General features: G+C 40.7%; 1 protein-coding gene across 7 annotated transcripts in view; it reads right to left on the bottom strand.

The window, feature by feature from the left end:
- GNG4 (G protein subunit gamma 4) overlaps nt 1-27,938 on the bottom strand; it is a 74,233-nt gene that overhangs the window by 25,653 nt on the left and 20,642 nt on the right. For 6 of the 7 annotated variants that reach the window (XM_075596765.1, XM_075596762.1, XM_075596759.1 and 3 more), the window contains one exon: nt 18,956-19,063. In XM_075596765.1, coding sequence (XP_075452880.1) covers nt 18,956-19,054 — 99 coding nt within the window. In that variant the 5' untranslated portion in view covers nt 19,055-19,063. Of the gene's footprint in view, nt 1-18,955; nt 19,064-23,151; nt 23,176-27,938 lie in introns of those variants that run through there. The other variant, XM_075596758.1, reaches the window with a different exon arrangement.

Here is a 27,938-nt window from a genome sequence, read left to right as displayed (position 1 = left end):
GTCAAATCTGAATTTTCCAATTTCAGACTCTCATTTTCTTGCTTTACAGTCTCTAACTCACTTAGGGCAATCTCATGGGTTTGCTTCAACATTCCCAGCTCTGTGTTCAGACCGTGGCCCTCCAGGCGTGAGTTTTGCACCTCTGTGCTGAGCGCGTGAACCTCTTGTAGAGCCTTCCCGTATTTCTGTTTTAGGATAGCAAATCGATTTGTCAGACTTAATCTGTTTTTCATCCATGGTGGCAATTACGGTGTTGGCCTTTTCCAGCCTAGTCGTCACCTCTTCCAGCTCACTCCGTAAGAGAGACTCTGTTTTCTTCAAAGCCTCGTACTCCTGTAAAGCTGGAAGTATATACCTCTGTAACTCGGCGTTCGCTTCTCGCACCTTATTGTTAGATTCTTGCTCCTTCTTCCAACATTCTCGCTCCTTCACCAAATCCTGCCACAGGACTTCATAATTATGGCGGGCAGCTTGGAGTGCAGAAACCAAAGCCTCTTTATCCTGGTTCAAGGATTCAGCTTCCCTTTGTTCCTCCTTTTCCTTTGCCACTGTTCCCGTGACAATTCTGCTGGTCACTCCGGTTTGCAGCACATCTCGGCGCCTTTCTGACGCATGTCCTGACAGCGCAGGTTCAAGTGGCTCGGTCACTTCCCCTGTAACTTGAGGAACAGTTTTCTTTTTCTTCTTCTTTCTTTTTGCTTTATTAGCTCCAGAGATATCAGTGGTACTGGGCACACACTCACTGGTATCAGCTTCCACATCTTGCTTGCACTCATAGGGCGTTGCTTGCTTTTGCAGCTGTTTGTCTTTGAAAATTTTGGGGCACACATCTTCCATGTGACCTACTTTATGACAGGCCCAGCATACTAAATTCATCTGTGGGTACGGCTCTCCTCCAGGGGCCACATACGAGTCGTCGTCATCATCATCGTATGGCCTGAAGGGACACTGTTTTTCATGATTATGTACATTACAAAACAAACATTTCATGTCTGCCATTTTAGAAACCCGGCAGGGACAATTTGCTAGCTGCAATTTTACTCACTTCAGCAATTTACATACAGCACTTGCTAGCTGCAAATTCACTCACTTCAGCAAAAGGCATTAGCTTTACAAACAGCACTTGCTAGATGCAATTTTTCTTCAGCAAAACATTTTGGTTTTCTGTTTGGGTTCAGGGTGCTATTGCATCCACACTTCGCACATTCTCTGTGTATGCTAGAAGCACAACTGATATACACAGTGGGACAGACTTCACTCATAGCATCTGTACTTTATCTTCGGCTGGGCGGCCATTTTAAACCCCCGCATTTATTTGCAAACCCACAGACTTTTAGTGTCGACCCGCATTCTCCACCATATGTGACAAACGCCCCTCTTTTGTAGCGCTGACGTCTGTCTGGGTTCTTCCCGACACAGTCTTCTAGGGTTAATTATACAACAAACAGGATCATGCAAAGTATTATATTGCTTAACTCAGGCTTCTGCCTGCTTTATTTTCATCCAAGTAAGGGACTGCAGCTTTAACATGTGTAGGCAAGAGGCACTCAGACATTTTCATTCAGTGGTTCACTTATATCAGTGTCATAGCACTTCACACAGTGTCACTTTTAAGAAATAAAAACCAAATCATATAAAGAAATCCTATCCCTTTCAGGGATCTAACTACACATCAGAATCAGCCTCTAACTGCGAACTAACTGGGCCAACTAACCTGGTTCCCCAGCTTAAAACAATGCCCTCTCATTTAGGGTCACTAGATACAGCACAGTCTTTTAGCAACAGCAATAAACATTTGTTTTGTCTTATCTGTTCGTGGTGGGAACACGGTCCCAAGTTTCCAGGCAAATCCTCTGGTACTGTGATACTTGAAGGGGCCGTCCACCCCAAAACTGGAAACAGGGGAGCAGCGATACCCCCAGCCTCCAGGCTCTAAGGAGAGAGAGTGAAATGCAAAACCTCTCTGCTCTAAATACCTGTGCATGTGATTAGAAGAGCAGGTGAGGGAGAACTAGAGCCATTGTAATCTGTGGTCTGGATTTTCCATCCAGCTGCCTGAGTTAATGGGAAGCTGTGGAACGGATCATTTTTAACTATTCCTGCACTTTCTGACCTAAAATGGGGCAGAAAGCTGCCTAACATCTTTGGACAATGTCACTATATATATATATATATATATATAATTATTATTAAACCTAATAAAGCATGAAACATGCTTAGAATAAATATCAAATCATGAAAACAATTAGGAAACTTCAATATTATTAATATATAATGAAAAACATCAAATAATTAAAAAATATATGGCAAGAAACACCTAGAGATTAGCCATGAGAATGGTGTTATGGTTTTGGAATGTCAGGTATTGGTAAATTCCAATTTCTAACACCTGGTTTTGCCCATCTCTATTAATATTAGCAATAACAGTAATAATAATGATACAGTAATCTGATTTAAAATAAGTTCTTGGCCTATTTTTTTCGTTTTATTTTTCATCATATTTAAAGTGTTTGAATTCCTTTTTTGGGGCGCTATAAAAAAAAAACTTTTATATCTATTTGGATAGCCTATTTAATGCAATATTTCCGACGGCACATCTTTTCATATGATTACATTAGAAAATAAGTAGTTAGCTCGAGAAAAATAATGTTGGTTCCTGTTTTAGGTAATATCACATGCTCTGATTTAATGTAGCTTAGTGTATCAGGGCCTAAACGTGTGTCACTACTTAAAATGCATAATGCTATGCATTATTCAACATGCTCAAAACAGTCTTCATCTAACTTTATTATTTTATTTCAGAGCAGAGGAAGTGATTAAAAAACCTCTAGCTAATACCCAAATTAGCTACTCTAATTATTGGGATATGTAACAGGAGAGAATGTTGCAATTAACATAGTGAAATTGCATTACATGGCAGATGACATAATTATTACTGTATACTAACTATGACATCTGCTCGTTTGCATGAATGGTAACTAAAATAAAAACCTGGATCTTGCAGAGTACACCATTTTACTGATGTAATGTCCAAACCCCCAATCTCTCTGCTAAGCTCTTAGGGGCTCATTTCAAATACTATAAAACAGATGATTGCAGAAATGGCTATTTAATTCAATATTCATATTATGCATTTTCATATGTCCAAAGCAATTACTTTTGTATATGTATACGCAAGTAATAAAATAACCATCTTACTGGATGTGTGTGTGCATACAATCAGAATACTGAGTTGGATAAGTTAACCTAATACAGGCAGTCCTCGCTTTACAACGCTTCGCTTTACAACGCATGGCTTATCCAACGCTGTGCAGTGCATACCTATATTTATTTTCACAACGCCAAAATGGCTTATCCAACGCTCTTAAGATGCTTTGCAACGTTGTGTATGTGTGTATATATATATATATATATATATATATACACATTCACATGAACAACATTGCAAAGCGTCGTAAGAGCGTATATATATAATATTATACTATATAATATATTATTTATTATGTTATATTATATATATATATATATATATAATACAGTATATACACTATATAATTTATGTGTGTGCTGCATATCTTAATGCCTGCATAAAAAAATGGTGTATTTTAGTGTTAAAACAGCCTTTAGGAACGGAACCTTTCATTTAAACAGTGTTCCTATGGGAAAACGTGTTTCGCTTTACAACGTTTCGCCTTACAATGCCATTTTGAGTAACGCATTGTGTCGGATAACCGAGGACTGCCTGTACATAGTAATGTCAGAAATTCTAGTTGCTTTGGTGTTGTTGGGGTGTGACCTTATCTGTAAAAGATAAACTAAAAAATAGCAAAGCACATTCCTATATATCCCCAACTTTATTTCAATTAATGTTGCTTAAAAGCCGGCAATGCAAAATACAATTATCCATTTCTTATCTCTAAATAAAGTGAGTTGAGGCCGTTTTTGAAGGAAAGGCCATTGAAACGGGCACATAAGAAAGGCTGAAGGGAATAAGAAGATGAAAGACAGGGAGAAAACACAATAAAGAGAGACAACAGTGAAATAGAGAAAGATGGGTGCAGTAGCTACAGGATATTTTATTTAAATCCTGCAACAAAGCTCAGCCTAAGCCCGTGATTATACAGAAAAACATGCGAGGAGTAGCGCGCCAGAAAAACAACATTAAAAAAAACCATAGCAGTTCTTATACCTGTTGCAGCGTGGAACTGCAGGGCGGATGTCTCCTAACACGATCCTTAGATATGTTCTTGGCTGGCGACGCCACGTGACAGTGACTGGGTGACTGAGTGACTTTTACTGAGTGACTGGGTGACCGTGACTGGGTGGGTGACTGACTGCCAGGGTGGGTGGGTAAGTGGGTGAGTGACTGCCTGGGTAGGTGACTGACGTTGACCGGGTGGGTGTTGCTTCCTGCTTCCTTGCCCACCAGACGCTTCCACCCTGCCTCCGATATCCCCGCGGCTGCTGCCCGTGGCGGGAGATAGGCACCGGGGGGAAGGCCCCGGGAGGTAGGCGAGATTGGGGGGCTAATTCCACAGCTGCTGCCTGGGGCAGGAGGCGGGCGCGGGGGAAGCTGGGTTGGCGCACGCAGGGGAAGCTGTGTTGGCGTGCAGGGAAGCTCAATTGGTGCGCGCGGGGTCGCAATGGCGCTTCCCCTCCATCCCGCGTTGGGAGGGGGGGAGCGGGCCCAAAGGCAGCAGGCCGGACACCCTGCTTGCGCTGCACATGCGCGCCAGGACCTCGGCACTGCGCATGGGAAATCGGCGCCAATTTTTTTTTACACACACACACACACACACACGTGAGGCTGACGTCACCGAATCGCGCTGCTGCTCAGCAGCATCTGGTGTAATTGTGTGAGGATACTGGAGTCACACCGCTCACGGCGTGCTCCTCACTTACCTGCAGCTCCGTCTGGGTTCCCCGCGGCTCACATGGACTCCGGAAGCAAGCCGTCGATCCCCATTGCTCCTATGCGCGCGCGCACACGTTTGCTTCCCTCTTCTGCCCTCGGATCAGGGCGTGGGTCCGCGCACGCAGCCACTGGCGCTGCTACACGGAGGCGCGGCCACACAGAGGCGCACCCGCCTCTTAAAGGTACAGCAACCCAAACTATTGCTATGATTAAATGCAGTCAGACTACTGGCCTTTATGGCTCCTCCCCTGGGACTCATGCTGGACCTATCCCTGCTGTAGCCTGGCCCTTCCACACACCCCTACCTTGCTGCACTGCTATTGGACCCTCTCTCCTATATATACCTTGCAGAGTCACTAACTCATTGCCTGAGCATAGAACCAGTTATTCTCATCACTCTCTGCCTCCCTAGTTCTATTTTGCAGACTTCCTCGTGAACCGAACCGGCTTCCGTTACGTCTTCCTGTACCTCTGGCAACCTGAACTCGGCATACGGCTACACGACTCTCCGCACCTCTGGTATCCCGATCCTGGCTTACGGTAAAACGACAACGTCCCTCTCTCTAATCCTGGACTTGGCAAACGGCCTCCACTACCAACCGTACCTCTCCTACCCCGATCCGGAATCCCAGACCAATGTACTCTCAAGACGTGTCCTCGTGGCTGTGGGTGGCGTTCTAACCTTTCCCACCTCAGCACCGCGGTCTCGTCTCGTTTGTGGTAAGCACATCCTTACATTATGCTCAGCCCTACAAACATGGACCCCGCTGAGGTGGAGCGTACTTTAAATGCCCATACTGCTCTTTTTACCAGATTAGAGACTTATCTGGACCAATCAGATAGACGGATGGATACCTTGCAGCAAAGCGTCCACGCTCTTACTCTTCAAGTTCGAGCCCTCACTCGGCAACCTCCACTCGTGGCACCCTCTGCACCGGCTAATCCTTTTCCGACACCTCCGTTCACTCCGGAACCACGTATTCCGCCTCCCAAACACTATGCGGGGGATCCCCAAGGATGCCGGGGTTTCATTAACCAATGCCTAGTCCAATTTCGTCTCACTCCCTCTCGCTTTGTGTCTTCTGTCTCCAGGGTTGGCTACATCTACTCCCTTCTCACCGACCAGGCACTGGCATGGGCCTCTCCCTTCTGGGAACAACAGGGTGCTCTCACACAGGACATCGATCTCTTCGTCGAGGAATTCCGAAGAGTTTTCGATACCCCAGCACGGAAGTTAACGGCAGCTTCTGCTCTCCACCTCATAACCCAGGGAGATCATTCGGTTGCCGTGTATGCTGTGGAGTTCCGCACTCTTGCTGCTGAGACGGGTTGGAATAATGAAGCTCTATCTTCTGCGTTCTGGCAAGGTCTGTCTGAAACCCTAAAGGACGAGCTCGCCGCACGAGATCGCCCTACTTACCTAGAGGAGTTAATCGCTCTGGCTATCCGTGTAGATCAGCGCCTACTGGAGCGGAAATACGAACGTTCTCATTACCGTCAACGGGTTCCAAGAAGTCTTGCTCCCTCCTTCGTGGCTCCATCACCTTCTTCCGGGGACATTCCTGAACCAATGCAGTTGGGAGGCAACAGGCTGTCTCCTGCTGAGAAGCAACGTCGGCGCACGGCCGGACTTTGCATGTACTGTGGCAATTCCACTCACGCTTTACCCCAGTGTCCCCACAAACCGGGAAACGCAAGCTCCCAATGAGATCCCGGAGAGTTTCGTTGGGAATACTGACACTTTCTCCCATCGTCCAAAACGTCCTTCCCACCAGGATAGTCTTGCCTATAATACTGTCTGGAGAGGGGTTTCACACCCGGGCACGGGCGTTCATTGATTCAGGTTCTGCAGGTAATTTCATTGATGAGACTTTTGCTAGACAGAACAATATTCCATTTATCAACAGGAGGACGCCTGTAGGTCTGGAGGCCATTGACGGTCGACCACTAAAGCCGGCATTTATCACGCTACAGACGGTACCTCTTCTACTGCAGTTCGTCGACGTCCATACGGAGATCATTACTCTCGATGTAATCCACACTCCCTCTGCTGAGTTGATTTTGGGTCTTCCTTGGCTTCAACTTCATAATCCTCGCATCGACTGGACGGATCGGGAACCTGTTCATTGGGCTCCTTCTTGTGCCAAGACATGTACCAGGGTTTTCCAGAGGATTGGTGGAGTGTCTACCATATCAGAGAAGAACAACTCCTTACCTTTTGTGTACTGGGAATTCTGTGACGTATTCGACAAGGCACGTTCCGAGGTACTACCGCCGCACCATTCTTTTGATTGTCCCATTGACTTACTTCCTGGCGCACCTCTTCCCAGGGGAAGATCCTATCCTCTCTCTCTCCCAGAGACAAAGGCCATGAACACTTACATTGCTGAGAACTTAGAAAGGGGTTTCACCAGAAAATCTTCCTCCCCGGTCGGAGCAGGCTTCTTCTTTGTCAAGAAGAAGGACGGTTCTCTCCGTCCATGCATAGACTACCGGGGTTTGAATAATATCACACGCAAAAATCGCTACCCTCTGCCTTTGATTCCGGAACTCTTCGACCGCCTCCAGGGAGCAACTATCTTTTCTAAACTGGATCTAAGAGGTGCCTACAATTTAGTAAGGATACGAGAGGGGGACGAGTGGAAGACTGCTTTTAACACCCATGACGGCTACTACGAAAACCTAGTTATGCCGTTCGGTTTGTGCAACGCACCAGCAGTTTTCCAGGATTTTGTCAACGAGATTTTTCGGGACATTCTTAACACATTTCTTATTGTTTACTTAAATGACATCCTCATCTTTTCTAAATCCGTTCAAGAACACATTAAACACGTTCAACAAGTACTATTACGTCTTCGGGAGAATCATCTCTTTGCGAAATTAGAGAAATGTCAGTTCCACCTCAAATCCGTGGCGTTCTTGGGTTACGTTATCTCGGACTCCGGTTTCGATATGGATCCGGAAAAACTTAAGGCTATTTTGGATTGGCCTCGTCCGACCACACTCAAAGCCGTGCAACGCTTTTTAGGTTTTGCAAACTATTATCGACGTTTCATCCGCAATTTTTCTGATACCGTATCTCCCATAACTGCCCTCACTAAGAAGGGTGCAGATCCTTCATCATGGTCGGAGACCGCCATAGGGGCGTTTGATATGCTAAAGAAGGCTTTTGTGTCTGCTCCCATCCTCACCCACCCAGATCCTGGACTCCCTTTTACCTTGCATCTGACATCGGTGCTGTCTTGTCCCAGACAACATCTCCTTTAGCCAGACTGCACCCATGTGCTTTTTTTTCGAAGAAATTTTCATCCGCAGAACGGAATTATGATGTCGGGAATAGGGAGCTTTTGGCGATCAAATTGGCTTTAGAAGAGTGGAGACACTTCTTAGAGGGTACTGAGACACCCATTACCATTCTTACGGACCATAAGAACCTCCTCTACCTGGAAGGGGCACGTCGTTTGAACGCTCGACAAGCCCGCTGGGCTTTGTTTTTTTCACGATTTAATTTTCTCATTTCCTTCATTCCTGGCTCCAAGAATCTAAAGGCGGACGCCCTATCTCGACAGTTCCTTGCGGAGGACAGGTCTGAGGAGCAGCTTGAGTCTATTATCCCCTCTAGTTGTATCCTGTCCGCTAACTCCTTTGATATCATGGGCAAGATTCAATCCGAACAGTCGCAGACTCCTGGGGGACTCAAGGTTCCGGAGGGAAGACTCTACACGGCACCTCAACACCGCAAAAAGGTTCTCGAGTGGTGTCATTCCTCTAAATCGGCAGTACACCCAGGGATACGGAAGACCAACGACCTGGTTCAACGTACCTTCTGGTGGCCAGAGAGGGCTAAAGACGTGGAGGAGTTTGTCAAAGCATGTAGCATTTGCGCTCGCAACAAGGTACCTCGAGTCAGACCTGCTGGGCTTCTTCTTCCTCTACCCATTCCAGACCGTCCCTGGAATCATATTTCTATGGACTTCATTGTAGAGCTTCCAGACTCCAAAGGAAAGAATACGATTCTGGTGGTCATCGATCGTTTTTCCAAACAGACGCACCTTGTTCCTTTGAGGGGTCTTCCGAATTCCTCCAGGCTGGCAGATGTCTTTATCCAGGAGATTTTTCGTCTTCACGGAGTACCTTCTACCATTGTCTCTGATCGGGGGTCACAATTCGTGTCAAGATTTTGGCGTGCCTTTTCCAAAAAATTGGGGATTTCACTTCAGTTCTCCTCAGGATACCATCCACAGACCAATGGGCAAACGGAGAGGGCCAATCAAAACTTGGAACAATACCTTCGATGTTTTATAACTGATACACAGGAGGACTGGGTGGATCTGTTTCCTTGGGCTGAGTTTGCTCTGAACTCTCTTCGCAATGACTCTACCCAAGAATCTCCTTTCTTTATAAATTATGGATTTCATCCTTCCCGGTCACCCTTCTCTTCGCTATCCTCAGGGGTACCAGCAGTGGACAAGCACGTCTCCCGCCTGAAGGTTTTATGGTCCAAGATTCAGGAGAACGTAAAGGTAGCTACAGGGAGACAGAAACTCCAGGCAGATCGCCTTCGACGCCAAGTGCCGGAGTTCGTCCCAGGAGACAGGGTGTGGCTTTCGTCTAGGAATATCCGACTTAAGGTTCCCACCATGAAGCTTGCTCCCAAGTTCCTTGGTCCCTTTCCCGTGGTTAGGAGGATTAATCCTGTGGCTTACGAGCTACGCCTTCCACCTTCTATGAAGATACCTTCGGTCTTTCATGTGTCCTTACTTAAACCAGTGTTTCGCAGTCCTCGCTTTTCCAAGAATACTTCTTCTCCACGTCCGATTATGATTCAGGGTCAACAGGAGTACGAGGTCCAGTTTGTCCTGGATTCGAGAATTTCCAGAGGAGGAGTACAATACCTGGTCCACTGGAGGGGGTTCGGACCAGAGGAACGTTCTTGGATTCCTCACCGGGATCTTCACGCACCTCGGCTTCTACAGGCTTTTCATCATAGAAACCCCTCCAAGCCTTATCATGGTCTCCCGGAGGTCGCCCCTGAAGGGGGGGGGGGGTACTGTGAGGATACTGGAGTCACGCCGCTCACGGCGTGCTCCTCACTTACCTGCAGCTCCGTCTGGGTTCCCCGCGGCTCACATGGACTCCGGAAGCAAGCCGTCGATCCCCATTGCTCCTATGCGCGCGCGCACACGTTTGCTTCCCTCTTCTGCCCTCGGATCAGGGCGTGGGTCCGCGCACGCAGCCACTGGCGCTGCTACACGGAGGCGCGGCCACACAGAGGCGCACCCGCCTCTTAAAGGTACAGCAACCCAAACTATTGCTATGATTAAATGCAGTCAGACTACTGGCCTTTATGGCTCCTCCCCTGGGACTCATGCTGGACCTATCCCTGCTGTAGCCTGGCCCTTCCACACACCCCTACCTTGCTGCACTGCTATTGGACCCTCTCTCCTATATATACCTTGCAGAGTCACTAACTCATTGGCTGAGCATAGAACCAGTTATTCTCATCACTCTCTGCCTCCCTAGTTCTATTTTGCAGACTTCCTCGTGAACCGAACCGGCTTCCGTTACGTCTTCCTGTACCTCTGGCAACCTGAACTCGGCATACGGCTACACGACTCTCCGCACCTCTGGTATCCCGATCCTGGCTTACGGTAAAACGACAACTCTCTAACCCTGGACTTGGCAAACGGCCTCCACTACCAACCGTACCTCTCCTACACCGATCCGGAATCCCAGACCAATCTACTCTCAAGACGTGTCCTCGTGGCTGTGGGTGGCGTTCTAACCTTTCCCACCTCAGCACCGCGGTCTCGTCTCGTTTGTGGTGAGCACATCCTTACAAATTGAGCCCTAACGTTGCCCCATTAGGTTGGGCACATAATGCATATTGTTGCTATCCAAAATGTAACAATTACAATACTTTTATTCCACAACATACATAGCTGAATAGAATACCTTAACATTATAATAGCTTTCCTATAATTGAAGTTAAGCTTAATCTCTCACACAATCTCTCTCTCGAGCAATTCTATAGAAATAAAATCCTTAAACGAACTGGATATACATTAAAGGGTTTTAAATATGCCTCGATATGCACAAAACAATTGTGAACATTCACGACAAACATCGAACATTTACGGAAAATACCAACATGATATTTGCCAAATTTGGATTTACAATAAAAGGCATTGCCCATCTAAAATTAGCATGCCATTATCCAGATATTATAAATAGGGCAGAAAATACTAAAGTAGAATTATTCTCTCTTCAGACTTAATGTACCCTCGAGTAAGCTAGTTAGCCGACAGTTGAACAGGAAAAAGATCACGTTTCAAGGTGTATAAAATGTGCCTTCTTTTTTCTGGCATCTCTGGAATAATCCCTAATAAGAAAAAGAAGACGAAAAAACATGCTACAATACAGATGTACGAGGAAAGAAAATGAACGTACGCTCGGGAAGCACAAAAGCAGTTGAAACAGGGTTATTTATATTTATTTTTTAGAAAACTGCTGCTTGTAGAACTTTTCGGTCAAATCTTGCTTCTGCTGAGGCACAAATATTCACACGATAATGTTAACAAACATATGCTAAGGTCTGCCACATTGCAAACATCTTCTGATGAGTATTCTGACATTTGTACCCATGCCTGCATCAGCTGAGCTTTTTTCATTATATGTGGGAACCGTCCCAGACTCCGTTTACCTCATAGGTTTTTGCCTACACAACATTTTATCCTTATGAAAATAGTAAGTCTTTCTTATTTCCTTTTGGTAGGAAAAAAATTTCAGTTCTGGTTAAGTTTATTTTTATTTCTCTCATCAGATCCAACTGATTTAACCCTCGCTTTTTGGCTGATGATGGTAAAGGACAAATAGAAAGAAGGAAGCACTAAACGCTGACACTGATATTTTGGGGTGCTATATGTGGATCTGTTTTTAGGACAACTTTATCCTAGTTAATTCTCAAAAAAGGTTCTTTGCATGGCAATGTACAGTATGAGATATAGTACCAGGCTTCTCGCTGTGAAATTTTGCAGTTGACCTTAGTACCATACAGTCTAAGTGATGCAAACTCCATTTTCCAACCAGATATTGGAAAATATCTTTTTTGAACAACAATTTTTCTGGATTTATTTGGTTTCTGCAGAGGAAGTCTACTGGGATGTATGTTTTATAGTGTTGAGTTCTGCATATTTCTTGTCTGATTGAAAAATGATCGATACAAAATTATTTGGAAGTTCTGCTGAGAACCCCCTGGAGAATCATCTTCTCTATCTAAGCTTGTTAGAGAGCGAGATCTCTTTTGTGCCCTGTGCTCCTTGATCTCAGCTTTAGTATCTGCTATAGCTCAGGTGGATAAGATTTCTTAACCATGCAACTGAACCTAAACACATAAGAGCTGCAGGCTCTATACACTGGCTCGAAAACAACAATAAAAGCAGGCGCATAACATAGTGTATGGTAAAGTACCACTCATTAGCTTAAGTATGCCATAACCTGTGCTTTAGGTAAGCAGAGCTCTCTCGTCACGTTTGCCACCATATATAGAGTTATTTACTACAAAGAAAGTCTGACTGTATGGGAAGGTACCACTTATCAGCTTAAGTGTGCCATGACATGTGCTTTGAGTGAGCAGAGCTCTCTCTGTCACATGTTTGATATAGACAGATAGATAGATAGATAGATAGATAGATAGATAGATAGATAGATAGATAGATAGATAGATAGTTGTTTACTACAAAGGAAGTGTGACTCATCAGTTTAAGTATGCATTTTCTTGCTACAACACTCAGCACTGATTGGAGGAAGCTTAACAAAAACATGCTATATATAAGATAGCAGGGATAGTGCCAGAAGCTTCTCCATGGACTGTGCAGGTGCCATGGCCAAGAATTCCCCTCGCTCTCTTGAGATCAGACTAGACTGATTGGGGCTTCCCTGGGTGTTTGGAGCATTTTCCTGTTGTATGCTGTTTAGCTGTGCAAACTGTAACTGAGAACATAACCAAAGCCAAGTAAAACCCCTTTTTGATTACATCTCTAAGACTGTTTACGGACTCAGAGTGTGCAACTTATTGGTTGAAACAGAATCTTTGCATTACACATAGTAAAGCCAATATTAGATGATTGAGTGATGGCGAGATGCACTCACAGGATTCAGGAAAAATGAAGAGCAGAGAGAAAATTCAAAAATGTATTGAAGCCAAAATATTCCAACATTTCAGCCGTCTAGGCAGCCTTTGTCAAAGTCTGCCTAGATGGCCGAAATGTTGGAATATTTTTGGCTTCGATAAATATTTGAATTTGCAATATCTGTGGAGCCTGTGCTCTACTCTTTCCTGAATCCTGTACATGGAACGCAGCAGGCCTTCCCTTACTGGGAAGAAAGCACGGTATAAGTATCACATATACATACATACAATGTACACACACACACACACACACACACATATATATATATATACACACGTGTGTGTGTGTGTGTGTGTGTGTGTGTGTGTGTGTGTGTGTGTGTGTGTGTGTGTGTGTGTGTGTGTGTGTGTGTGTGTGTGTGTAAGTATATATATATATATATATATATATATATATATATATATATATATACACACACACATATATGTATATACACACATATGTGTGTGTGTGTGTGTGTGTGTGTGTGTGTGTGTGTGTGTGTGTGTGTGTGTGTGTGTGTGTGTGTGTGTGTGTAAGTATATATATATATATATATATATATATATATATATATATACACACACACACATATATGTATATATGTATGTATGTATATATATATATATACACACACACAAACATACTGGTGTGCAACATTTATCTTTGTTGTTGAGATGCACTCACAAATATAACAGAAGAAAATTGCATATAATGAAAATACTATATATTTTGTTTACTCAATTGGTCAATGGAAAAGGTTTATTTGTCCCTTCAGAGTTCATTCAGGTTTCCATGGTGACCAGTTGACGATATATGGATGCTCTCATCAACGACAGTTAATTCACTTCTGAAGAAGCAACATTGATTTGATTCAAAAAAGAATCCCACCACTGTTTCTTGCAGGCCAAGCTAGACATAGTATGTATGTATATAAATATTTGCTGAAAATATTTTATTCTGGTTTTTTTTTCCAATGTAATTAGTCTGTTTCACTTAAAACATTCATTTATAAAACCACAAAATATGCCATTCCCGATTCCTTTTCTCAAATTATTATTATCTTTTATTTGTAAAGCGCCAACATATTCCGTTGTGAAGTACAGTGGGGGTACTGCGTGACATCAATTACATAAACTGAATGAGTTACAAGCGCAAATAGATACAGAAGTTAAACAGGGTCCTGGTCCTGGTCCTGAGAGATTATAAATTAGAGGGATAAGGGGCAATGCTGAAACAAAAAGGTACAGTGGCTGTTCATAGGGGAGGGGGGGGGGTGGAGTATCCCTCAGGATAGAGTATGGTCCAGCCACACCGCTGGATCCATTAAGGTTTGAAGGTGTGGATGTAAATGTGTGTTCGATACCATGGAGTTTGGTCCAGCCACACAGCTGGTACTCATAGGGTTGGAAGGTGGATGTTAAGCTTTCTTAAAAAGGGGTCTTTAGAGAGATTTTTTTTTTGAATGTCTGAAAGCTGGGAGAGCTTGATGGTGCATGGTAGGGAATTCCAGAAAGGGAGGGCAGCATGGGAGAAGTCTTGAAGACAGGAGTGAGGAGGTAATAAGGTGGACGGAGAAGTGGATGTCGTGGGCAGAACGGTGGTGTTGTTTAGGAATATATTTGGGGGATGAGGCCTGAGACATAATGGGGGGCAGCGACATGGAGAGCTTTGCACGTCAGAACTAGGGTTTTAAATTTCATTAAATAGTTACATAGTTACATAGTAGATGAGGTTGAAAAAAGACTTCCGTCCATCAAGTTCAACCTATGCTAAATTTAGACTGACATATTATCATATATCTATACTTATTGATCCAGAGGAAGGCAAACAAAACCCCAGAGAGTCACATCAACCAATGAAATATCATAAGGGGAAAAATAAATTCCTTCCTGACTCCAAGAATTGGCAATCGGATTAATCCCTGGATCAACATGCTTCCCATGTATACAGGCATACCCCGCATTAACGTACGCAATGGGACGGAGCATATATGTAAAGCGAAAATGTACTTAAAGTGAAGCACTACCTTTTCCCACTTATCGATGCATGTACTGTACTGCAATCGTTATATACGTGCATAACTGATGTAAATAACGCATTTGTAACAGGCTCTATAGTCTCCCCGCTTGCGCACAGCTTCAGTACAGGTAGGGAGCCAGTATTGCTGTTCAGGACGTGATGACAGGCGCATGCGTGAGCTGCCGTTTGCCTATTGGGCGATATGTACTTAATCGCGAGTGTACGTAAAGTGAGTGTACTTAAAGCGGGGTATGCCTGTACTTATTTGGTATATCCCTGTATACCTTTCCAATCTAAAAAGATGTCCAACCTTATTTGAACAAATCTATTGAATCTGCCACCACAGTCTCCATGGGTAATGAATTCCACATTTTAACTGCCCTTACTGTAATGAACCCTTTCCTTTGGTGCTGGTGAAATCTCCTTTCCTCCAACCTTAAGGGAAGCCCCCGAGTCCTTTGTACAGCCCTTGTCATCATATCCCATCTTAGATGCCTCTTTTCTAATTTAGCTGGTCTCTCCACATAAGTTAGATTGTCCATCCCCTTTATTAATTTGGTGGCTCTTCTCTGCACTCTCTCTAGTTCCATAATGTCTTTTCTTAGGATTGATGCCCAAAATTGTACTTCATATTCCTTTGTTGCTGGTGAAATCTCCTTTCCTCCAACCTAAAGGGATGCCCCCGAGTCCTTTGTACTGCCCTTGGGATGAATAGTTCTTTTGAAATCTCATTGTACTGTCCCCAAATATACTTATATATAGTTATCATATCTCCTATTTGATGCCTCTTTTCTAATGTAAATCTAATCTAATTTAGCTAGCCTCTACTCATAACTTAGATTGTCCATCCCCTTTATTAATTTGGTGGCACTCTCTCTAGTTCCAGAATGTCTTTTCTAAGGAGTGGTGCCCAAAATTGTACTCCATATTCAAGGTGTGGTCTTCCTAATGCTTTGTCAAGGGGCATACTTATGTTTACTTCCCTTCCATCCATTGCCCGTTTGATGCAAGATAAGATCTTGTTTGCCTTTGCAGCTACTGCATGACTTTGGGCACTATTGCTAAGCCTGCTGTCTACAAGCACTCCTAAATCCTTCTCCATCAAGGATTCCCCCAATTTATCCCCATTTAATTTGTAAGTCGCCTTTTTATTCTTGCATCCCAAATGCATAACCTTACATTTATCTGTATTACACCTCATCTGCCATTTACCTGCCCACATTTCCAGTCTCTCCAAGTACTTCTAAAGAGAAATTACATTCTGCTCTGATTCTACTACCTTACACAATTTAGTATCATCAGCTAAGATGGAAACTTTGCTCTCGATGCCAACCTCAAGGTCATTAATAAAAAAGTTAAAAAGCAGGGGTTCCAGTACCGATCCCTGAGGTACTCCACTCACGACTTTAGCCCAACCTGAAAAAGTTCCATTTATGACAACCCTCTGTTGTCTGTCCTTTAACCAGTTTTCAATCCAGGTGCATATATTATTACTGAGTCCAATTTTCTTTATTTTGTACACCAACCTCTTGTGTGAAACCGTATCAAAAGCCTTTGCAAAATCTAAGTAGACCACATCAACTGCATTACCCTGGTCTAAGTTCCTGCTTACCTCCTCAAAGAAACAAATAAGGTTAGTTTGGCATGATCTATCCTTCATAAATCCATTCTGACTATTACTAATAATTTTGTTTTCCATTAGGTATTCCTGAATATTATCCTGTATTAAACCTTCAAGTAGTTTTCCCACTATTGAAGTCAGGCTTACAGGTCTGTAATTCCCTGGTTTTGATCTAGCTCCCTTTTTAAATATAGGCACCACATCTGATGTATGCCAATCTTGTGGTACTGAGCCTGTGGAAATGGAGTCCTTGAATATTAAATATATGGGAAGCCAGTGTAGGGATGTGCATAGTGGAGCGGTGAGTGAGGTAGACAAGTCTGGCAGCAGCATTTTTTATGGATTGAAGTTGGGACAGGGCCATTGGGAGAAGGTTGCAGTAGTTGAGGCGGGACAGGATAAGTGAGTGAATTAGGATTTTAGTTGCGTTGTGAGAAAAAAAAAAAAGAAGTGTATCCTAGTAATGTGTCAGAGGTGAAGGCGCCCGGACTTAGCGAGGGCCTGAATATGAGGAGTGGAGGAGAGGGCAGAGTCGAGGATGACCCCATAGGCAGCGTGTTTGGTGTGTTGATGAGCTTGTAGTATTATTGACAGTGAGGGAGAGTTTGAGTGTAGGGGGCGACAGTGTAAGGGGGAAAGATTATTCATTCATTCAGTTTTTGACAAGTTTAGGTTCCGATAATGATATGAGTCTACACTAAATGTTCATGTACTTGAAAATGTATTGACTTTTAATTTGTTAGTTGTAATTATGTTCAGTGTTGATTATGGGGTTACCTTTCAGAACATTAAGAAGACCGTTTCCTTAAGCTCTTCTAATTGTACAATATCATGGTAGCTTAAATCCTCCCAGAGTCTGCATTTATGGTAATCTCTTCCTATAGTTTCAAACCCCTGAAAATTGTTTATTATGAAAAATCCCAAATTTCTGAAACATTAAGTTTTAAAGTGCATCAAGAGTAATTCTTAGATATACATAAAGAGCACACGGTACATAAAACAAAGTGCATAGTGAAGAATATGCTACCATTGTTTTGTCAAAAGGTTTTCCCACCACATTACAGCCAAGGTGAAATATTAACATACAGTATACTAAAAAAAAATCCTAATACTAAATCTTCCTTTGCTAGGTTTTAAGCAATAGGAAATTATTATTATTTTAATTTGTTAATTAAATTGCAGTGATTTATGCAGTCTTGAGTGTCAGGAAGGGATCTTGTATACGGTTTTGTTGCACCACAATTCATACACAGTTCTTTTTGCATTGGGCTTCTCGACTCCTACAAATATGTTGTTATACAGAAGATTGCTACAAGTAGGATTATGGCATTTCTGATGTTTCTGTAAATGACATTCTATACACAGATGTAGTGTGACATTGTTTCCCCAGATAATTTAACATATCCCGTTATAACTCAGAAAATTACAGCGTTTCCATAGAATTCAATGGCAGTGACAACACACAATATCACCATATGCCACCACATCGAATGTGTATTTCTCCATTGAGAAATACTTCATACTAGTCTTCAAATGCAATAGCAATTATTCATGTAACTTCCTAGGAAATCTTTAAGCCCAAAGTGACAAAGCTACACATATTTCAGTAGACCATATGCAGGTAGTTGACTTTGTTTAAATAGACCAGTGGTAGGCAACATGAAATACCTGGGCGGCCCTTGATCCCTCAAAAGGGCCACAATTACCTGACATGAAAAACAGCACTGAACATGGAGATATGACACATACACTCGGATTTATATTACATCTTGAAGTGTAGTGTGAATTATTTCTGGGTAGGACATTGGGAGTAATCTAATATCAACTATACCAGTTGTTCTCAAACCTCTCCTTCAGGACCATTGACCACTCCAAGTTTTAGGAACAAATAACTAATGTGAATGAACCTATGTATAAAATGTTGGTTGCCTCAGAAACCTGGTTTGGATCAGATTTACAGGATTGTACAGTATACCATACCATTTCTGCTAACATATGCAGTTCCATGTGGGACATTTTACACTGCATAATGTACAGTACTGTAGATCACAGCAGTGCAAAGTAAATGGTGGTGCAAATGCTGCAAAACTGGACAAAGATATTGTAGCAATGGGAGTTCATTCAGTCACCTGAATTTTTCCATTGAGATCACATCTTATACTGCATAAGACTCATTGATAAAGACAGCACTTTCACTGGTATTGAAGAACAGGTAACAACCATTACCTTTATCCTGTCCATGCATGCTTCCATTTTTAGTTGCTCCACTGATTTTCTTGCTTGGGATATACTAGTTGTACTATTGTTAGACATGCCGTCTTTCATTATACGTTCCTAAAAATAACAAGAAACAGGATATGTTAGCTTTGGCGAGAGAATTCACCGTCACTGGGAAGGAGAGTGAGACAGCGGGCACGGCCGCACAGCAAAAATGGCAAAAGGCTGGACTGAGCTATAAGATAACTTTATTAAAGCATAAGATAGTTTAATAACAAGAGGAAGGGTGCCCCCCCCCCCCCCACGCCTCTTACACATTTCACCCGCTATGGGCTTTTTCAAAGAGTAGCTTGTCCGGGATGGGAAGGGAGCGAAGATAGCAGGGATACACCATGAAAAATACAAATAAATGCTCCACACTGAACCAGCACTCCATTTGCCTCAAGTAAAGCCTTATGTGAACTATGATTATGTACACAATGTGAGTACAATTCCTAAAATTTGTTGTTTGTTTATATAAATTTTATGCACGATCGACACTATGGTCTGCCTTTCTTTTGCATGTCTCTGATCCACTCACATCTACTGACATCTGAGCTGAGGTGCTGATTTCTTATGCTGTAAACCTGGGCTGTTGTTCCTGAAGATCCTGACACCTTTCTACCTGCTGTGTAGATCAATGCTTTTTACCTTTTGACCTGCTGTAAGTAGGCATTGCTATAGAGCCAAGACCTACATGTTTTATCCAGATTGAAAAGAACTTATTACACTATTGTATGCATTTATTTTTATTTTTCATGGTGTATCCCTGCTATCTTCGCTCCCTTCCCATCCCGGACAAGCTACTATTGAAAGGAATCTGTACACATTCCTGGAAGGTTGAGAATTTGATCAGTGATCACCTTGACACATTTTATTTTGAATTTTAATTTTGTGCACTATTTTATCACAGATTGGGTGTGGTTAAGTTCACTTTTTCAAAGAGTGACATTACTCGTGCACAGCCTCCTGAAATACCGGAAGCAAACCGGATGTGACATCACTCCACCAATTGGATGCGAGTACTCCTTAGCTGGTGTACAGGGAGACCGCACTCCTGGTAAGTGTATGCACATACGAAGTGCATTAGGCACCAAGGGCATGCGCAATAAAGACAATTAATAAAAACATTTAAAACAGACCATTCAAATTTAAACACTATATAGAACAACACACAAATATTTAATCTATAATCGCACATCTTCATGGAGAGTGGCACATACAGAGAAATGTAACAAACCACTCATACATGAAGATGTGAAAAAATACTGCATAATAAGAAGATGCATATAATATTAAAATCAAGTAAAGTGGGGGGGGGATGGGAACTATCAATTAATTAATTCATTTAGTAATTTAAATAACTAAGGTACATAATTCAATAGCATGCAACAGTCATGAAGTGTATTCACAAATTGAAACATATACTAATGTAACAAAGTGAACTGAAACATAAAGCATAAATGGCATAACATCTTCATACATTGCAAAAAATAAAATTAATTTTTTGCAACAAGTGTGGTCAATTTTTTCTGTGTATAAATTCAAAGAGCTTCTTTATATATATATCTTCGACATATACCAATATGGTGATTCATTACAACTATCAAAGGTGTTTAGCAAAAACAGGGACAAGGGAAAAATGAAATTCTAAAAGGAACATTTCAATAGAGGAAATGACTTTTCATCAGGAAAGAACATGTCATCTGGAGCAGACGAGGAATGGGAGTAGTCAATGATAAAGTTAGACTTTTAGTCAATACCAAGGTTGGTTTATGAGAGAAACAATATAATGTATCTCATAGCAGAGAAAAAGACATGTCCACACTCCTTGCATAATATGATGTTTATGATATATAGAGCAATCAAGGTACAAGAAATATTATGTAATACTCAAACAAATCCACACACAGCCCTTAACGGTTTTAAATCCATATGGGTTAAATAAATCATAACCCCAATGGTAAATTGTGAGGATTGGATCAAAGATAAATCCTATATATACAATAGATGTTTTATCGGTAGAGCTACATAGGTTGAACAAATACGGGATATAGTGATTCCCAATGTAAAGACACATCAAAGGAAATGTTTTATCTCCCAGTCTACGTTGATTCCTCTCTGTGCCATTGTGTCCATTGTAAAAATCCAGAACATTTCCTTTTGATTAAGGATGTTCTGACGGTCACCACGTCTGACTGGGGGTGGGATATACTCTATCCCACTAAAAGTAAAAAGATCTAATTTACCCTTGGGACATTCTGAGAAGTGTCTTGCCACTGGGAACCTCTGATCCTTGTTTTTTATGCTTCTAATATGTTCCATTATACGATTTTTTAATGGACGTATTGTTCTTCCTATGTAGCTCATACCACAACCACATGTCAAAATATATATTACATAGTTGGTGTAACATGTAATAAAACTCCTAAGTCTGATCTGATCCTTGTTAACTTTTGAATGCATTGTTTTGATGGATTTTGCATAGGTACATACCTTACAAAAACCACATTTGAAGAAGCCTTTTGGTGGAACAAAGCCCCTTGTACTTATTGAGGGATTCTTGTACATACTGGGCGAGACATAGTTTGACAAAGTCTTTGCCTTTTTAAATACAAATTTTGGTAATTCTTCAATATATGGTTTAAGTTTGGTATCTAAAGTCAAAATATTCCAGTGTCTGGTGACGATAGAGCGAATAGAATTGGCTTGTCTACTATGTTGGGTGATAAAATATAATGGTGTCATTTCCTTTCCACTTTTGGAATTTTTTTGTTTTTTTAGTAAATCAAAACGTGGAGTAAAATAAGCATACTCAAATGCTTTCTGTAGGTCAAATTCACTGTATCCCCTATGGCGGAATCTAGAGGCCAATTGTTCAGATTGATTTATAAAATGTTCTGTGTCTGAACAAATACGTCTAAGCCTTAAAAATTGTGCTTTTGGAATACCTCTAAGTAAAGGCTTAGGGTGACCACTATCCGCTTTCAAAAATGTATTTCTCGAATTCAATTTCCTAAAAATATCAGATTGAATATATTGATTTGAATCGATATACAACAATAGATCTAAATACTCGATTTTTTGAGAGTTATATGAAAAAGTAAAATGTAAATTATATTCATTATTGTTTAAATAGTCCACAAACTCCGTCAGGGACCTTATGTCACCTTCCCAAATCAAAAACAAATCATCTATAAATCTACGATAAAAAATTATATTATTACGGAAAGGATTCGTGTGATTAAAAATGTGCATAAACTCCCAATAACCCATAAATAAATTAGCGTATGATGGTGCGAACGAAGTGCCCATTGCTGTGCCTCGTGTCTGTAAATAATAAAGTGAATCAAATAAGAAATAATTGTGAGTTAATAAGTAAAGAATTGATTCAATAATGAAAGTGATTTGTGCTGGTGATAAGGGTGAATGATTAAGAAAATATTGTGTTGCTGTGATACCTTGTGTGTGATCAATAATTGTATAAAGAGATGTGACATCTAAAGTAACCCAAAGAAACTTGGGAGACCAAGTGAATTTAGAGAGTGAATTAAGTAAATCAGTGGAATCTTGTAGGTATGACGGGAGTTTGTGGACTAATGGCTGTAAAAAAATATCAATGTATCTGGATAATCCATTTCCCAAAGATCCAATACTCGATATTATTGGTCGCCCCGGAGGGTCAACCAGAGTTTTATGGATCTTTGGGAGATGGTGAAAAATGGGGATAACCGGGTTACTGACGTACAGGAAGCTTCTCTCCTTTTCGTTAAGTACCTGCAAAATCACACCGAAATCAAGGATGTTTTTAATCTGTGCAAGAAACACATCTGTGGGATCAGACTTAAGAGTTATATATGAACTCCTATCTTGTAGTTGTCGAAGGGCCTCTTTTTTGTACTTAATACTATTCTGGATGACAATGGCACCCCCCTTGTCGGCATTTTTAATAACCAGGTTTTTATTACTCATCAAGCTTTGAATACTGAGTCGATCTTCTTTGGTTAAATTATTGCCGAAATTGGGGGTGAAATTGTAACCCTTAGCCAGTTATAGTAAGTCTCTTTCGACTAACTTTTCAAAAGTAGCTACAGTATGTGTGGACCCTTTACATAAGATGGATAGAAATTGGATCTGTTCTTCAATCCAGAGTCTCTAGAACCTACCAGGAAGGAGGATGTATAGTCAACATCCTCCTCTATGGTTTGCTCATACAATAAACTGTTCATATCTTGAAGCGTACATAATTCACGAAACGAGGTTAAATCATCTACATTGGAATTGGATTCTGAAAGAGATAAATTGAAATCCTGCATAATCTCAGGAGAAGTGTGAATAGAAACATTAGGATTATCATTATCAGATATAATTTCTTTATGAAAAAAAAATTTCAATACCAATTTCCTAACAAAACATTGCAAATCGATAATGGTGTTAAACAATTTGAAGTTTTCAAAGTGGGCAAAGTTTAATCCCTTATTAAGTACTGATATCTCATTCCCCGAAAGAGGAACCCCCGAGATATTAATGACACTGTCTGGATGTTCTAAGTATATTTCTTTCTTTTTGAGACCGCGCCCTCGTCTCTTTAAGCGCCTTGTCCTTGATCGTTTTTTGGTTGTGCAAAAAGTAAAGGTGCATATCTTTGCTCCCTTTGTGTTCCTTGTCCATATTCTGATTCATGTCACTAGTATATTCATACTGGTTGGAAACCTTGTTTGCAGAAAAAAAAATATTCCTGTAGTATGTTAGCTTTGTCAATGAGATTATAAACCCTGACACTATTACAGTATAATAGACAAGAACATAAGCCATGCCATTATCATTTTCAGCGGGAAGCAACATAAACACACAGACAATGGCTTTCATAGACATATCTGGTATTGTTTGCTGACAACAATGACAACTATTATAGTTCATAAACCACCCTGTTCAACAAACCTCCACATTACACTCATCATAGAGATAACATGCAGCATCTAGCTAGCCTAGCTTTTCACTGGAGTTTAAACAACAACCAGCACTAATCAGGATATAGATGGAGTGTGAGAGACAGATTTTAAAAAACTGTAGGAGATATGATCTTGTATTAATGCATGGGAAAGCAAATCATGGGAGATGTGAATGTCTAAAAAGACTTGGAATAACAATGATCCTTTTACTAGATTCCATATTAGATCAATGATAATAAACATGACATCAAAAATGCAATGTTATTCTAAAATTTCTTGGTACGGAATAGAGATTCCTGTATTGGGAAGGGGGATGACCTGAAAGAAGGAAAGCTTGAGAGGGGAATTGGAGATGTTAAATTTACCACTTCAACTTCAACAACAAAAACCTATTGAGATTACATTTCATTAAGAAAGAAAATAAGAGAACAATGATAACCTGCCTGGCAGTTATAGGGTGAAAGTGATCATAACTTAGCTTTTTTATCATCACATAATTCCTTTTCTCAGCATTGTTCTACTGTACTGTAGCTGCACCTTACTACATTTCTGACATGTATTCAAGATAGAGACTAAGCAGTATTTGCTCTGACACTGGCTGCAAATGTAGTAGTATATGTGTCATTATGGTAAGCAGAGTGGGAAGGATCAAATCGTACATGGTAAGGACTTAGTCCTTATCTGTGAAATAGAAGGTTCTTAACTCAGGGTGTCTCTGTTGCTGCTACTGTATGTACGGATGAAAGGACAGGCTGCTCATTGGTTGCTGCTATATTTAAGTGATGAGTTAGCATAGGAGCCCTTAATTGGCAAATATGACTTTTGGTGCCTTCATTATTCTTTTATGCCGTTTGATGATTTAGGTTTAAGGTCATTATGTAATTTGATATAAAATCAGATATATACCATGTATTAAATTGATCTATTACATATTTGTCTGTACTAGAAAACTCTGAAGAACCTTAGAATTCATAGACATCACACAAACGTGACCCTTTGTCAATATTACCAAATTAAAATATCAATACATTTAAAAACATTAGCCATTTCCAGGGATATGTGGCATCCTTTTAAGTTCAACAGTTTAACACGTTCTGTAAGGGTGCTATGCTATAATTGTAATGGAGTTAATGGGTGGGCCACAACATTATGGTTTGAAGAACAATGTTTCTGTTATTTAAGAACAGCCACCTCTACACTATTTACATAAGGCAATACAATTTTCCTTTTGATTCCATTACAAATTATATTTTCATATCAAAGAGATTAGTGGGGGAATTTGTAGCATAGCAGGAATAATTTTTCCCACGAAATGGCAGACTGTAGAAGTGGAGAAAGCTACCAATAGCCTGCAAAGAAGCAGCTGCGGCCAGTACTGTATCTCTTCTGGAGAGGCATTAAAAAAAAAAAAGTTCCCATTGCTCCAAGTCAGATTGGTTGGGCAATATCCATATCGAGTTTAACAACTGACGTACATGGAAAGTGCAGAGAAACTTGCAATGTTAAATTATTATTCTCTGAAAATATAAATTAAAAGTGTGTCCTGAGTTGATCTTAAAATCAACCTCCAACTCCGGCAAGGTTTCAGGTCACAAAAAGGGAATAGAGGCACAGCTAAGAGATATTGGCTCACCAATGAATGGCTATGAAAGATTTTAACTAGAATATTTTCACCGAATAAAGATTGTGCCCATTAGAGGTTTTTGTTTTTGCACTTAGGTGTGATGTGAATTACATGATCAGGTCATAAGTGATGCTACAACCACAGAGTGCACCATTAATGACAATTTGCAGGAATTTACAATTTTGTACATGGACTATAGCCTCCTATAACAATTACTATAACCATATCCAATATACTGCCATCATTATTTATATTCAAAGAATTGAAAGCAGCAAGCATACGTTTTGATTTAACTTTTTTCTTTCATCTGTATCGAGTCACACACCTAAAATAAAACCCATTACTAGCACCTAAATATAGTAGTAGGAAGAATGACTTGCCCAGCTTTGTATTTAAAAGTACATATAACATTAGATCAAAATAATGAGAAGACAGATGGCTAGTGAGTTATCTTGTGTTTTGTAGAGTGACCCAAATATTGGGCAACATTCTGCCCATAAACTGTTTCCATAGCAAAAGACAAGAAGCTAAAAGCATGGAAGTGTTATTACATGACTAAACACTTGTTCTGTGTTAGTCCAATACCCAGCTTGAATCGTGCATATTGCTGTGCAATTATAAAAGGAGGCATCTTTTTGACATGCCAAAAGTGATAGCAAATCAAGCATTTCCCAGGTACTTGTGGCATTTATTTTGTAGTTTACTTCTGAAGTGTCCTTGTGACCTAATGTATGCAAGCCAAAGCATGATAATGTTAAACATAGCACAAAACAAGGCAGTACTATATCGAATTGTGGGCCATTAGGCTGCTCTAGAAGGGAGGAGTTAGATTCCATTAGAACATTGTTCTATTTGTTCTTTTACAAAGTTTTTATTTTAAATATATTATATTTCATTTTTCTTGGCATTGAGCTAACAACATGGCACATGGGATAAGAGAGCAGCAGGGTGCACTACATTCCTGGCATATTCATGAGGGAGAAAAATAGATACTGCATTATGTAGCTAATTGTATTATGTCAGAATGATCTCTCTGACATAATTATGGATCAACCAGCTGTTTCAAATTAAAGGAGCAGTCTCGCCTAAAATCAAAGTGAACTAATGACAGGGACATATTTGATTGGCATATTTAATATAAAATATAGTATAAATATTTGAATAAAATATATATTTTTAAGATTAAAAAGTCCATGTGCTTTGGGGATTTTAACACTCTTTTGTATTAACATTCTACTTCTATATGTATATCTGCAAGCTAATTATCAATCCTCACTGTCACAATTTAGCATTTTGTCTTTTAGTAATTATAATGGAATTCTTAAACAGTTTAAAGTTAAGACTAAACTTAATTTTATAGAACCATTATCTTGAATTGCACAAATGGTAGCTAAAATTAAGTTATTTATTACAAAGTAAAAATTAAGGTTATTACTTTCTATCAGACACTGCCAACTACGACTAACATACATTTAGAGGGAAACCAAATTGTTTTAATAAGAAATGTTGTGGAAGTAAATACGCCATGTTTAAATATGAATAGCCTATATATAACTCTAAAAAAAAAAAAAAAGTGGGTGGACGTTTCCATCCTGATCTAGCAATTACTTACTACAGGCATACCCTGGTTTAAGGACACTCACTTTAAGTACACTTGCGAGTAAGTACATATCGCTCAGTAGGCAAACGGCAGCTCATGCATGCGCCTGTCAGCACGTCCTGAAAAGCAATACCAGCACCCTACCTGTACCGAAGCTGTGCGCAAGCAGGGAGACTATAGAGCCTGTTACACATGTTATTTACATCTGTTATGCACGTATATGACGATTGCAGTACAGTACATGCATCGATAAGTGGGGAAAAGGTAGTGCTTCACTTTAAGTACATTTTCGCTTTACATACATGCTCCGGTCCCATTGCGTACGTTAATGCGGGGTATGCCTGTATATGGCAGCAAATTTAGCCACAATTCAAACTTGGTTAAACAAAGAAGTTGACCCTTTAAATTAAAGTATAGCTCATTCATATTTTCCATTTCTATTTGAATGTGTATATTATGTTGCATGGATTTTACAGTATAAATTCTCTATAAATGTCAGTTTTGTGAAAGTGAAGAGGGAATTCTAGAAAATAAGCTTATTTCATGCCCAGTACTTGCATAGTTACATAGTAGATGAGGTTGAAAAAAGACGTGTGTCCATCAAGTTCAACCTATGCTAAATTTAGACAACAGATACTTTATCCTATATCTATACTTAGTTATTGATCCAGAGGAAGGCAAACAAAAAACCCAGTGTCATATCATCCAATGATATCTCATAAGGGGAAAAATAAATTCCTTTCTGACTCCAAGAATTGGCAATCAGATTTATCCCTG

Source organism: Ascaphus truei, chromosome 4, assembly GCF_040206685.1.
Source record: "Ascaphus truei isolate aAscTru1 chromosome 4, aAscTru1.hap1, whole genome shotgun sequence".
In the NCBI taxonomy this organism is placed as follows: Eukaryota; Metazoa; Chordata; class Amphibia; order Anura; family Ascaphidae; genus Ascaphus; species Ascaphus truei.
The sequence above is the reverse complement of the archived record's forward strand: the minus strand, read 5'-3'. Positions and strand labels throughout refer to the sequence as shown.